The sequence below is a fragment of the Heterocephalus glaber genome, unplaced genomic scaffold (genome assembly GCF_053883595.1).
Source record: "Heterocephalus glaber isolate CG9 unplaced genomic scaffold, H.glaber_assembly_v1.0 deba00000071, whole genome shotgun sequence".
NCBI lineage: Eukaryota > Metazoa > Chordata > Mammalia > Rodentia > Bathyergidae > Heterocephalus > Heterocephalus glaber.
This window is the reverse complement of record NW_028258137.1, coordinates 28,757,313-28,772,240: the sequence shown is the minus strand read 5'-3', so window position 1 is coordinate 28,772,240 and position 14,928 is coordinate 28,757,313. Positions and strand designations below refer to the sequence as shown.

The following is a 14,928-nucleotide window of genomic DNA, read 5'->3' as shown; positions in this document are numbered from 1 at the left end:
AGAGAAATCATTGCTAAAATTCATTTGGAATCAGAAGAGACCTAGAATAGCAAAAACGATTATGGGCAACAAAGGCAAGGCAGGAAACATCACAATCCCTGACTTGAAATTATACTACAATAAAAACATCATGGTACTGGCAAAAAACAGACCTGAAGATCAAAGGAACAGATTAGAAGATGCAGAAAGAACCCCGAACACACTCAGCCACCTTATCTTTTAAGGGGCTTTTTTTTTTCAGCCACCTTATCTTTGACAGAGGGGCCAAACATGTACATTGGAAGAAGACCTCTTTATTAAATGATGCTGGAAAAACTGGCTTTCTACATGCCAAAGATTAAAATTAGACCCATGTCTCTCACCATGTACTAAACTAAAATCAAAATGGATCAAAGATTAAATGTTAAAACAAACACTAAATCTGCTGGAAGAGAGAATAAGTAGAATGCTTGAGGACATAGGAGTAGGCAAAGACTTTCAGAACAAAACCCAGACCGCACAAGAAATACTACGAAGAATCAACAACTGGGACCTTATCTTAATTAAAAAACTTTTGCACAGCAAAAGAAATCACCCACAGAGTGAAAAGACAACCCACAAAATGGGAAAAACCTTTAGCCAGTGATTCCTCAAAGTACTAATATCTAGAACATATAAAGAATTGAAAAAAGAATCAGCCCACCCAAATTTAAAGACCCAGTCCAAAAATGGACATCTGAGATGAGTACACACTTCTCAGATGAAGAAGTAGAAACAGCAAATAAATATATGAAAAAATACTCAACATCACTGGTCATTCAAGAGATGTCAATTAAAGCAACACCAAGATTCTGTTTTACTCCAAAAAGAATGGCTGTTATCAAGAAATCAACCAACAACAAATGCTGTCAGGGTTGTGGGGAAAAAGGAACCCTTCTCTACTGTTGGTAGGAGTGTAGATTGGTGCAACCACTATGGAAATCAGTGTGGAGATTTCTCAAAAACTAGTAGGAGTAGAGGTCCCATTTGACCCAGATATTCCCCTTCTGGGTATCTTCCCAAAAGAATTAAAACCACCATACCACAGCAATATATGAGCACCCGTGTTTATAGCAACACAGTGTGTCATAGGTAAATCTTGGAAACAACCAAACGTCCATCAACTAATGAGTGGATAAAAAAGTTGTAGTGTTTTATATAACAGAGTACTACTTAGCCATAAAGAAGGGTAAACTTGAGACATTTCTAGGTAAATGGAATCACCTTGAAACCACACTCTTAAGTAAAATAAATTGAACACACATGTGTAAATATTGCATTGTCTGTCTGGTGTGAGAAACTGAAAGTGTAAATAAGGACCAAAAAGAATAACAGATATTGTGAAATAGGAAGAAATTGTTTGAAATTATACCAAGTGTGATATATACTTTGTTAATTAAAATGTTTTATGCAAAAAACGTATAGTAGTATTATGAAATGAGTTGAGAGAGATTAACAAATGAAAATAAATTCTTCTGAGATCATGATACACAATGTATTTACCATTGTTAGTCTCTAATAATTTTTGTTATGAAAAATTACGTTTTCATTGAACAGCTTTTATATTTTAATATCTACTTGTATTACATGAAAATAATAATTAAAGTAAAATATATTTTAAAATAAAATGGTAAGTTTTGTGTGTGTTTTACCACAATTCAGAAGTTTTTAAATGTCTCAGGATCAATGAAATAGTAGGCATGTTGCTACCAGTTGTCAGTAAATTCTTTAAAAGGATCATTTTAAAAATAGATTACTGTTATTTTACTTATAGAGAAGTGGAAGGTTGGGAGGGGTGCTTTGCATGTGTTTTAGGCTTTCACGGAAACCGTATTCTTGAGTTTTCACGTGGGTCATTGCTCTCTTGTTCCTCTCTGCAGACCTTTGGCATGGCTGAGGAGTATCATCGAGAGTCAATGCTGGTCGAGTGGGAGCAAGTGAAGCAGCGGATTCTGCACACACTGCTGGCGTCAGGAGAAGATGCCCTTGACTTTACTCAAGAAATTGAGGTAGTTTACTTGCAAGAGATAAAACAAAAATAAAAATGTGAAATCAAAGAATGTTTATCTACTTGGCTAGTGGCATTCTGGCCCAGTTGATCACTATCTCCCCGTGAAACACTTTCTTCACTTGGCTTGAATTCATGATGCCACATTCCCTGCATTTCCCTCCAGTGTTCCTGGCTACTTCTCTTTAGTTTCCTGTGCTGAGTTTTCCTCAGACTTTCTGACCTCTGCATGTTTGACTTTCCTTGGGCTCAGTCTTTGACCTTTTTTCTGTCTTAATCAGTTCCCCACTGATTTTAAACTTGTGCTTCAAACACTGTCTACATCCTGAAGATTCTCAAATTTAAATCAGAAACCCTGAACACCACACTTATTTAAGTATTAAGTAGTTCCCTTCTTGGACATCTCATAGGCATTTTCAAGCTAAATATGTCCAAAATTGAGTCATAATAGCAACTCCTGCTCAATCCACCTTCTTTTCTCACAGAGGTCCCCATCTTTATAAATGACAATTCCAATTTTTCACTTATTCAGATCAGAAAAACCTCAGATTTCATTTCTGTCCTCTCTGCCCTTCTTATAGTCAGTCTATTTTGCACGTTGGCAAATCCAGTTAACCCTACTTTAAAATATACCACAATCCGCCATTCTCCACCACATCCATTGTTTTTTTGTGGTTTTTTTTGGTACCAGGGATCAAACTCGGGTCCTTGTGCTTGCGCAGCAGGTGGCGAAACCACTGAGCTAAATCCCCGGCCCCACCACATCCATTGTTAACACTTGGGTCCAGACCATTAGCATTTGTTGCTTGGACTGTTGAACTAACTTCCCAACTGGTTGTGAGTCACTAAATCTAGTCTGTACTCAAGGGGAGAGGATTATACCAGCACATGACTACCAGGAGGTGGGGATTATTGGGGCTCTTTTACAAGCTGCCAAGCACACTGGTTTCCCTGATTTTGCCCTTGTATACTGTTACAGTCTCAACACAGCACCTAGAGTGGTACTATTAAAAGACAGTTTAGATTTCTGTCACTGTACTATTCAGAGCTTTCCATTGATACCAGTCTCTCAGTTGGAGCAAAAACCAAGCTCTTGACCATGACACCTAAGTCTCTAAATGACCCAGTCTCATTGCTAAGTTTAATCCTGTATTACTGCCCCCCCATATCTTTGTTTTGTGTGTGTGTGTGGTACTAGGGATTGAATACAGGGCCTCACACACGTTAGGCAAGTGTATATCATTGAGCTACATTCTCAGATCTTATTTAAAAAATTTTTTTTCTTTTAACTCTCTTGAGACAAGGTCTCATTATGTTGCTGAGGCTAGACTAGAATCTGTAATTTACCTGCTTCAGCCTCCTGAGTATCTGGGACTACTGGGGCACGCCACCATGCCTGGCTTTTCCATTGTTCTTATTCCAGCTACACAGGCTCTTTACAGGTAGGTTCTCTGAAATAGCTGGCAAGCTCTTAGAATGTTCTTCCTAAATGACTTATGGTTATCTCCTGATTTCCCATCCTTCCAGTGTTGACCCAGTACCACCTGAATGAGGTCTCCTGAGTCCTTGATATTTTACACATTCATTCACTCATTCATTCATTTATTTATTTTACTTCTTTTGTGTTTGGGATTGAACTCAAGGCCTTTTAGCACTTCTCCTATGTGCAGTAGTGTGTGTTTTATGTCTTTATATTTTTTTTTGATTGGGTTTCTGGATTTTTGAGACAAGATCTCACTGTGTAGTTCAAGCTGGCCTTGAACTCATTATGTAGCCCAGGCGGGCTGCTCCGGCTTTTTATTACATATTGTCTGTTTTTTACAGACACTTAGAAGCTCTGTAAAGGTAAGAATTTTTGTTTGGTTTATTACTATATATCCAGTACCTAGAAGAGTCTCTGGAACACAGTAGATGCTCAATAAATACTTTCTAAACAACTAATTGGCTCTGGCTAACTTTGTACTAACTGGAGTATTAGGGAAATGGTGAAAAAAGTGGTTTTTAGAATGAAAAAATAATAATCTTTTTTTGGGGGGGGGTACCAGTGATCAAATTCTGGACTTTGCGCTTGCAAGGCAGGTGCAGTGCCACTGAGCTTACATCCCTGGCCCTGGAAAAATTAAATAATCTTAATTGCTAGTGTTCATTAGCTAGAGTACTAAGTTGAGGATTTTCTCCTTTTTAAAAATTTAAGTTAAAAAAGGAATGCAGTTATATGGTTCCAGAGTTAAACCACCTTGTCTCCAAATAGCCCATTCATTTGCCTCTTTGTCTCTTTGATCCGTAATCACTATTAAATGCTTTGGGGGGGCGGGTGCTGGTGATCAAACCTAGGCTTTCATGCATGCTGGGTAAGCATTCTACCAGCCCAATTATCATTACTTTCTTATATTCTTTCTAACATTTCTAACATTTTATATTAATAAAAGTATATGAGCCGGGGATTTAGCTCCGTGGTTTCGCCGCCTGCTGCGCAAGTGCAAGGACCTGAGTTCGATCTCCGGTACCAAAAAAAAAAAAAAAGTATATGAGACAATATGTCCTGAGTCTTCTTTCACAGAGTTAGCTAATTATATGTTCTATTTTGCATCTTTCTTTTTTTTTCCCCCTCTTTGTGTCCTGAGCTTCTTCCTTTGGGGGATTTTGAGGCTGTATCTAGGACCAGCAGGAAAGAGTATCTTACTTTTATCTATAATGTCTGCCCTTGTGCCTGCCATACACTTACCATCCTGGTGTCGGGGAGAGGACAGCCTTGGACTTCAAATCCTAGCTCCAGTTCTGAGGTCTTATCCAAGTTATTTAACCCTGCAGACCTTCAGGTTCTTCACTGGTAAGATGGCATTACCAGGGCAAATCAGGGGGACCTGGCCTATAATGGCAATTCCTTACTGTTATCTTCTAAAAAGTAGTCTGAAGTAATTTGGAGGTGGAGATTAAAAATGGTAATGCTACAAACATGATAATGTTAAGAATTTTTTAGGAATATTATCAATGCGTCCCCGTAAGTCTTTTTCCTAGAACTTGTTCATGGGTAGCTAGCATTCTTTTGTATACTGAAGATAGGAAAACCAAGACTAGTGAGGCCCAGGAGTGTTGGCTTCTAGACTATTGCTCTGTGAAGTCTGGGTCAAGGATGGGAGGGTTGGCAGTTTGAGGTGCCTGCAAGTAACTTCACAAGTCTTGGATCTATAAATTTTCTCCTGATTTAAAAAAGTTATTCTAGTAAATTAGTTCCCACATAAGTAGATGCGTAAGTCTTTTGTCTTGAAATTGCTCCTTGAGGACCTTGTCCATTGTTCCTTAGACTTGTAGACTTCAGACTCAAATCAGTGTCCTTGACAAAGAGCTAATGTAAAAGACCCTTGGGCAGCCTAATGTTTCTTCCTTCATTCTTTGTAAATCCAGGCAAATAACTAGAACAACTCATGGTTTAATAAGCTTTATTTTTTAAAAATTGTGTTAATAGGTTGTATTCTGTATAGGGATTTGAAAGTAATTATAAATTGCAAATGAGATGTTCTTTCTTGATTGTTCATCCCTTAAAAATAGACTCTTCTATTTATTAAACTCTTCTTCCTTGACCTCCAGTCCCTTTGGAAAGGAGATACTGATACTTTGCTGTACTGTTTGACACTTAGGACAGTAAATAGCATTGCTGCAAAAGTTGGCAGATAATGGAAACAGGCCTCTTCAGATTATCCATTGGATAAAATGGAATCACCATTTTATGGAAACTTGCAAGTTTTAGCTTTTTTCCTGAAAAAAAAAATATATATATATAAGTGAGCAAATAGTAAACATACAACTTAATATTTTAGTAAGTTATCACAAGTAGAATATACCTAGATGAAGAAAGAACATTTCCAGCACCCCACCAATCCCATTTGTACTTCTTTCTTATCTCTATCCCCCAACAATGGAACAACTATCCTGACTTCTGATTAGAGATTCATTTGTGGAAATGGAGTCACATAATAGGTACTGTTATTTCTGGCTTTTTTTGTGTAACATTTTATATTTTATTGCATGTATATTATTTTATTCCACTCATTCTCTTGACTGAACAGTATTACTGCAATTTGTTTATCCATTCTGGTGTTAACAGACAAATGATTTTCCATGATGATTCTTATCGGTGTATCCTCCCACCAGCAGTATGTGAAAATTCTATTTGCCCATATCGTTACCATACTTGGTGTTTTCTATCTTTTTGAGTTTAACTTTTCTGGGCCTCTGTGGAACCCTGTGTTTTTAGAGGGTTTCTCCACATAATTTCCTTCAAAATGACAGAAAGGTGATATTATCTCCACTTGGTCCACACTCTTCATAAAAAGACTGCACAGTGTAAAGGACAGAAGGCAGGCTTTGGGTTCATGAGGCTGAGATTCCTCATTATGAAAAGCCTTTCTTGAGTAACTGTTGTAAGGAGTGTAGAACACATGTAAAGTCCCTGGCACAGAGTATATACTCTGCACATGCTAGCAATATTAGTGTGGCTATTACTATTTGGTAAGTTTTACCTTAGTTTACTTTGCTTATGTTCATAAGAATCTTTTAAAGGTGTTTTCAGGTATTACTAGGAATGAAATATCTTTAGGCATGAAAAGAACTATGACTTGATATCTACAATATTCTTTTTTGGGCATCTTATTGTCAAGAATAGGTTGTTAAAATCCAAAGGATCATTAGGTAGAAAACTTCAGATCATTCTGGTCTGACCTTAAATTTGAAGGAAAATGTCCAAAGTTCAATATTTAATGTAAAGAGAGGCTCAAGACTTTAAAAAATATTCTTTAAAGCAAAAGTGGACTAAGATACAGTGGTTCCTGAACACCCCTCCCCAAAGCCATTCACTAATAGAAGAGCAAAGAGGTGTTATTAATATCTTTCTGGAAAGTTTTAATAAAGGAAATGATACTTCAATAGTATAAAAATTTTGGAACTGTCCTTAGGATATCATTGAAGAAAGATATAACTAGGAAAGAATTGAAAGATTGTTAATAACTTTTCAAGTTGCATTCTGACTGAAAATGATGTACTTTGAAGCCAGAAGACTTATGGCTGCATGCCCTCATATCCTGCTTCTTGCATCTTGTCAGCTTTAGGAAGAACTCCCTTACTTTATGGATTACAAGACAGGATGGAGGGCTTGAGCAGCAAGGGGTATCTTTAACATGTTCACAACAGGGCCATACATGCATGACTGTCCCATCGGGCAGCTTGAACCATGCAACGGAACTGTCCCATGCTGCCTGATGGGACAGTCATATGTGTACCACTGTGGTTCAAGACAGTCATGCATGTACCACTGGTGATTCAAGCTGGCGGGAATGTGTTATTGTATCTTAGCCAACTTTAAAAATGGTATTTAAAGGTAAATATAGCTACCTCAATACAGTCTGCTGGCTGTGTTTATGTTGGATGTAGTCAGTGGGTGGGTGATTCCTTAATGTATTATCTAGAAAATAACTCTGCAAGCAGTAGGCTCACTAGAAAAGGTACTTTAATTGTAGATAATGATGATGACATTCCACTCTGATATGTGAACTATTCAGTATATGTTAAACAGCATCTAATTTTGGTAATGGACTTTATATATTTCATCAATTCTAGTCACACATCTTTCCTACACTCTTAACATCTCTGAAATCAAAATGTTTTAAATTCAGTGGTGTTTGACAGCATATTTTTCTTTCCTACTGGTGTATAAAGTACATTATTTCTTACCATAGGTAATGTATGAGAGTTGATGAAATACAGTAAAGTATACAGTGACAAGAGTTGAATTTGAAAACCCCAGAGTAGATAATTCTAAGCTATATTTTGTGGTTCTCTGGCAGTTTCCTAGGGTTTGGGGCTGGTTCACATTTTGGAGTTTGAGAAGGATTTCAAGAATACAAAGGGCTCTGTTACTCTTTAAAAGATGAAAAAAGAAAAAAACCCAACTCAGTAAGTCTTTCAGCTAGCTTATCATGTCGTAGCATACACGAATACCTTCTGATCTTGTGCAGTATTCTTTTTTTTTTTTATTAGTATATGTTTGTGATACATAGTGAATACATTCATTGTGGGGATTTGGTACATATACATATCACATGTACATATATCATATCTTAATCCTTTATACTTCCCCTTCCTCTCCCTTATGTCCATCCCTAGATCCCTTTCCCATTTGAAAAAGATCTCCCTGTTTCTTATTATCTTTTATTTTACTCTAATTTATTTATATTTTGGATTTCTCATATAAGAGAAACCATGTGATATTTAAATATATGTGTCCGATTTATTTCACCTACCATTATGGATTTAAGGTACATACACTGTCCTACAAATTGCCCAAATTTATCTTTATTCATGACAGAGTAGTATTCCATTGTGTATAAATACCACATTTTCTTTTCCTGTTGATGGACATATAGGGCATTTCTAAGATTTAGCTATTAGGAATTGTGCTGCCATAACATGAATATTCATGTGTCACTGTAATATAATGTCTTTAGTTCTTTCAGAAAGATACCTAGAAGGGAAATAGCTGAGTTGAATGGAATTTCTATTTTTAGTTTTTTTGAGGAATCTCCATACTAAATTCCTTAGTGGTTATACCAGTTTACATTTCTACCAACAATATAGAAGGGTTCCTTTTACCCTGCAGCCTTACTAGGACTTATTGTTTGATTTCTTGATGATAGCTATTCTTTCGGATTAAGATGGAATCTCAGTATTGTTTCATTTTGCATTTAAATCTCTAATGGCCTGTGAGGCTGAACATTTTTTTCTGATGTATTTATTGGCCATTTGTACTTTTTCTGAGAAGTATCTAACTCAGTTGCCTGTTTATTGAATGGAGCTTTTGTTTTGGGGAATCTAATTTTTTTTAGTTTTTTATATATTCTAGATATTAATCCTCTGACCCAGCGATAGCTGACAAAAATTTTTTCTCATTCTGTAGGTTGTCTCTTTACTTTGTTAATTGTTTCCTTTGCTGTGCAGAAGCTTAATTTGTTATAACCCTCTCCCCCCCCCCCTTTTTTTTGGTACCAGGGATCGAACTCAGGACCTTGTGCTTACGAGGCAGGTGGCGGCACCACTGAGCTAAATCCCCAGCCCCTATAATCCCATTTTTTGACTATTCATGTAATATTGAGGTTCTGTTCAGAAAGTATTTGCCTATGCCAATGTCTAAAAGGGTTTTACCTATTTTATCTTCTAGTATGCCAAGTGTTTCTGTTTTAATATTTAGATCTTTGGATCATTTGATTATAGTTTAGTACATGGTAAGAAATAGGGTTCTCGCTTCCTTCTGCATGTGGATAGCCATTTTTTTACCACCTCAATTTCAGCCTGTTATTGAATTTTTCAGAGTTTTTACTGGTAGGTCTTCTTCGTTCCATTTTGGGAATTCATATGTGTCTAGGAATCTGTCCATTTTTTCAAGATTCTCTAATTTGTTGCAGTACAATTTTTCAGTAGTAGTTACTTTTGACCTTCAGGATTTCAGCAGTGTTAACTGGTTTTGCCTTTTTCATTTTTAGTTGCACTGATGTGGATCTGTCTGTTCCTCTATTTTTTGTTAGTTTGTTTCAATTTTGTTAATTGCAGCTGTGATCTTTGTTTTCTCTCTTTATTCAAGGTTTTGGTTTGGATTGTTGCTGTTTTTCTAGCTTCTTGAGGTTATTTGAGCTCATTCTTTTTCTTTCTTTTTTTGTTTTGGCTTTTTTGAGACAGTGTCTTGCTATATAGTTCAGACTGGCTTTGAACACACTGTACAGCCCAAACTGGCCTTGAACACAGTCAGTCCTCCTGCCTCAGCCTCTAGAGTGCTGGGATTATAGGCATGTGGCACTATGCTTGGCTCTGTATGTTGTACTGACATTATCATTTGATTTTTTTTGTTGTTGTTGTTACCAGGGATTGAACTTGGGACCTTGCACTTGTGAGGCAGGTGCCAGAACCACTGAGCTAAATCCCCAGCCCATCATTTGATTTTATTAATTGTTTAATTTCTTCCATGACTCAGTGTTCAGGAGTATGTTATTTAATGTGCAGGTGTTTGTAAAATTTCTGTGGTTTCTTTGTAGTTGATTTCTAATATCAATGTGCTATAATCTGATAGTATATGTGAGATGAATTTGATTCTTTTGTATTTAAGCAGGATTTATGGACTAGTATTTAGCCTGTTTTGCAGAAAGTTCTGCTAAGAAGAATATGTATTCTATTATAGGGTAGAACATTCTGTAGATATCTACTGGTCCATTTATTCAGAGGTTTGGATCAGCTCTGATATTTGTTGATTTTTTGTTTTAGCTGATCTCTTTGTGAAAGTGGAGTATTAAAGTCATACACTATGATTGTGTTGGTTTTGATCTTTTAAATCCAGCAGTGTTTTGAAGTTAGGTACCCTGATACTTGGTGCACTATATTTACAGTTGTTATTTCTTCCTATTGAATTGTTCCCTTAACCAGTACTGTATATAGTGACCATTTTGCCTCTTCTGAGAATAAAATTGTAACTCTTGCTTGCCTTTTGGGGTCCTGGTTAATGGACTATTGTTTTCCATCCTTTGATTTTTAGTTTGAATCTCTTGAATGGAACAGACTGCTAGGTTTTGTTTTGTTTTGTTTTAATCCAGTCTGCCAATCTGTGTCCTTTAAATGAGGAGTTGAGGCCATTTCCATTGAAAGCTATTAATGAAAGATATAGACTTATTCCTGTCATTGTATCCTTTTTCTGTTGTTGACTCCTTTAATTTTCCCTTTGTTTAGCTATTTGCCTTGCTTAATGTGTTCATTCCATCTGACTGGCTTTGTTGGCTTTGTTGTCTCTGTGTAGTATATTCTTGGTATTTGGGGGTGGTGCTGGTTTGATGTTCATGATTGGCATTTTTTTGTAGTGGAATCAATTTTGAAAGAGTTTTGCAGGATATATTAATCTGGGTTGGAAGTTGTTTTATTTTGGAGCTTGAAACCCTTCACACCAAGCTCTCTTTGGCCTTTAAAGTTTGTGTTGAAAAGTCTGCTGTAATCCTAATGGGTTTACCTTTATAAGTGATTTTTTGCTTTTCTCTGGTAGCTTTCAAGATTCTGTCTTTTTGTTGAACATCTGGGATTTTTTACTATGTTGTATTATGGGAAGCTTGTTTTTTCATCATAGTTATTTGGCAATCTTTAAGCCTCACTTACCTGTACATTATTCTTTCTCTATACTTGGAAAGTATTCTGCTTTGATTTCTGTAAACAGATTTTTTTATTCCATATGTGCTGCCCTCTAATTTCTCTGTAATTCCAATTAGCCTTTAGTTGGTCTTAGCATCATCTAGTAGTTGTTGGATTAATTTTTCTTGTTCTCATCTATTTTAAGGTTTTTCTCAGTAAATCATCATATAGTTCCATTTTGTCCTTGATTTCTGAAACCCTGTCTTTACCTTGGTGTTATGGCCTGTGTCTAGATGTCCCCACAAAGCCTCATGTGGTCATAGATGGAGCTTTTTCAGAGGTTGCCACATCTAGAGTATGTGATGCTGGGATTGACTCATGGTGCAGTGCTAGGATCAAGGGCGCTAGGATTAAGAGTGTGAGTGCTACCCATCCTAAGTAGCCTGGATAAGATGTAAGGGATAGAAAGAGCTCTGGTCGGCCCTTGTTGATTTGCTACCTTCTGCCCCCCATGAACTCTTTCTCTTCCGCCATGCCTGTCTGCCCTGCCACTTGCCTTAGAGCCAATTATGGACTGAAACCTCTACAAACTGTGAGCTAAATAAACCTTTCCTCTATTAACTTGTGGGTATTGGGTATTTTGTTTCAGCAACAAGAAAAGTAACTAAGACACTTGGTCACTTCTTCTGTTTATAAATTCAGTTGAATCCTTTATTGCCAAGATTTCTGTTTGGTACTTTTTCCTGGAGTCTATTTCTTTGGTAAAATTGTTGCTATGTTTTGAACCATTTTGGTCAGCCCTTCCAATTTTTTTTGTTTCTCCCATAGCCAGCCACATTGGTCAGTTAGCATGGTAGTTCAGCTGTCTTTTGGGTTTTGTCCTCTTTTGAACCCCTGAGTTTCTTTGTTTCCTCATTGATCATTTTGCACAGTTTAGCTATCTGGTGTTTGTTTTCTTCCTTATTGGAGACCCTTGGATCTACTTTGGGAGAGTTGGATGCCTTTAGAAGCATTTTGTTGCCTTTTTGGTTTTTTGTTTCACGTGCTGAGAGTTGAAGAGAGTTGGTTGTTGATATCAGTATCTCTTTAATTAGGTTCTGTTTTCCAGCGTTATGTTCTTGGCTTTGTCAAGAGGTATTTATCATTTCGGCCTATTCAATTTAATTGTGTTGGACCCTGTCACTGTGTTTTAAGGAGAGAATTTCTGATTATAACCATGTCAACAGATCCAACCATATGTCATTCATAAACATTAAAACTTACTGTATTTGGAAAATTTCACCCTTTTTGCCAATACTTCTTACAGACTATATTATACTGCTTTTATGGTTTGTCTGGAATGTGGAGGGTAGGGGAAGGAAGTGGTATATCATTGAGAAGAGAGGGAGGTAAGAAAAATGTCAGTAGGTAAAAAACAGGAAGTTGGACTGTATTGGAATTTCTGTTTCAGAGTATCTGTCCAGGCAGGAGGAGTTAAGCAGATAGGTAGAAGGGTATTTAGAGATTAAGGGAGGATATGAGTTTGTCAGAACCTGCTAATATATTAGGTAATTTTGTTTGGATCCTCTAAGATCTTTTTGTTAAAGATTACCCTCATATGCCCTTGAGTGCTACTGTTTAAATTTATAGCACTGATTAATTCTTATTTTCTAATACACTTATTTAGACCTCTATTTTTTTTTTTTTTCTTTTGGTACCAGGGATCCAACTCGGGACCTTGGGCTTGTGAGGCAGGTGGTGGAACCACTGAACTAAATCCCTGGCCCAGGCCTCTATTATATTTATGCCATTGGATGGGTGGAGAGGATAAGGGTTAAGGATAAGGGATAAGGGATAAGGCGAGATAATAAGGAAGAGAGGAGGAAAAAGAATAGGGAGGGGAAAAGATAAAAAAACAGGAGAAGAGACATGAAGCAGGTCAAAGGCAAAAACCTTGAAAATTAAAATATAACAACAAAACAATACCAATAAAGAAGAACTAGAAACTGAAAAGAAAAAATGGAAAAAAGAATACACAATCCAAGATGGCCCAAATCAAACAAAGCAAGGATGTAATAACTACAATCAAAATAAAAATAGAAGTCAAAATAAAAACCTTTACACAGTTACTATAGCATTAATCCAGAATATCCACATAGCCCCCTCTACACTGACATCACAGTGTGATTTCAAGCAGCCATGCAGTTTACCCCTGTAGGGCAGGTGGGCTAGGACAGATAAACATCTTTGGACAGAGAGATAGTGAATAGTACAAGGGCTAGTGGCTTTTTGGCCATATATTAGACAGTGAAAGCCCCTGGAGGGAAGGCAGAGAGACATGGAGATGTTTATCCCCAAAAATGATTAAGGAAATTGGATCCATGGGGGCCTGCAGTGGGTCACAGGCCCTGTCCAAAGATGTTTATCTGTCCTAACCCACCTGCCTGCAGAACTTAGTGCTGGCCCCAGGCTTGGGTGAGGGACTCCCCTCTCCCAGGGCCGGGTAGTGGACGTGACCTCATACCATCTCAGGCTTGTCTGTTCTGGCTCCACCATATCACTGTCTGACCTATGTGCCAGTGACTCTGCTCACAGATCCACCTCCAGCCCTTTATATTTGTGCACAACTGGTTTTTCCTGCCCCTTGCAGTCCTCAGGTAGGAGGGACACCCCGCCCCCATACCCACACATACAAAGCTTGCTGGGAATTATGGGTAGGGCACTGAATGTTCCACACAGAGTGCTCCCATTGTATGTGGGTGCAGTGGGCGGCCTTTTTAAAAAAAAATCTGTGTAGGGCGTGGCTTCTCTCTCCCCACAGTTCTGCTATTCGCCAGTGCTGGAGTGCTACCATTTACTAGCCAGCGGTGTATTCCTCCCCTTGCAGGTGCCGGACCACTGTCGGTTACCAGATGTGGGTGTGTCCCACCGCTAGCAGGCTTTGGAGCGCAATTGTTAACAAGATACAGATCCTGGGTGCGTGACAGTTCATTCGGTCCTACAGTGTTTCAGCTTCTCTGAATCCCCGTGTTGAATATATCACTTTGCTGCGCCCAGCTGGAAGGATAGAGTGAGTGTAAGTCTATTCAGTCAGCCAGGCCATCACTGAGTGGTTGGCTCCCTTCTGGCAGTTCAGTCCTCTCCTAAGATGGCATGTAAGCCAGGTCTGGGGTGAAGGGTAGGGGTTGAGAGTACCGCTATCCAGGAATGGTCTGATTTGCCTTCAGATACCCTCTAAACACTGGATTTTAGTTCAGCTGGATTTTCTTTTCATTTATCCTCCCATATCAGACTTCATCTTTTGCCCCCATCTCAAGGTATCTACTTTTCTCCAGTGCCAATTTAGAGCTCTTCACCCTTGCTGCCCTCCCATCCCCTGGGTGGCCATTTTCTCTCCCTGTTTGTTGTTCTGATGGTAGAAGTTGATAGACCCGCCTATTTGGGAAAACTGCTCTCCTCTGTCCCCATCTAAAGGTGACTTCTGGCAATAGGAACATCCTTCCAGTTTCCTCTCAGTTTCATGTTTATGTGCTTATGTATACCCTACAGTTCCCAACCATAATTGGTGTTATTGCTTGTGTTATGTTCTGTAATTTGGCATAATTTTTTGTTTCATGTTTTACTTATTTTAGAGTTTTCTCTAGGTTTTCACATGTAGGTTTGTGTCATTTTTTTAATTGCTGTGATGTTTTACCATATGGATGGCCAAAGAACAGGGTCACATAGTCATTAGTTGGGTTCCACTTAGAATCCTAGTTTTCTTGTTCCCA

General features: G+C 37.9%; 1 protein-coding gene across 8 annotated transcripts in view; it reads left to right on the top strand.

Moving 5' to 3' along the window:
- Positions 1–14,928, top strand: part of Nup93 (nucleoporin 93) — a 138,161-nt gene that overhangs the window by 91,250 nt on the left and 31,983 nt on the right. For 5 of the 8 annotated variants that reach the window (XM_021257019.2, XM_004843201.4, XM_004843202.4 and 2 more), the window contains one exon: positions 1,899–2,027. In XM_021257019.2, the coding sequence (XP_021112678.1) occupies positions 1,899–2,027 (129 nt within the window). Of the gene's footprint in view, positions 1–1,898; positions 2,028–14,045; positions 14,135–14,928 lie in introns of all 8 variants that reach the window. The other 3 variants (XM_087184373.1, XM_087184380.1, XM_087184393.1) reach the window with 1 other exon arrangement.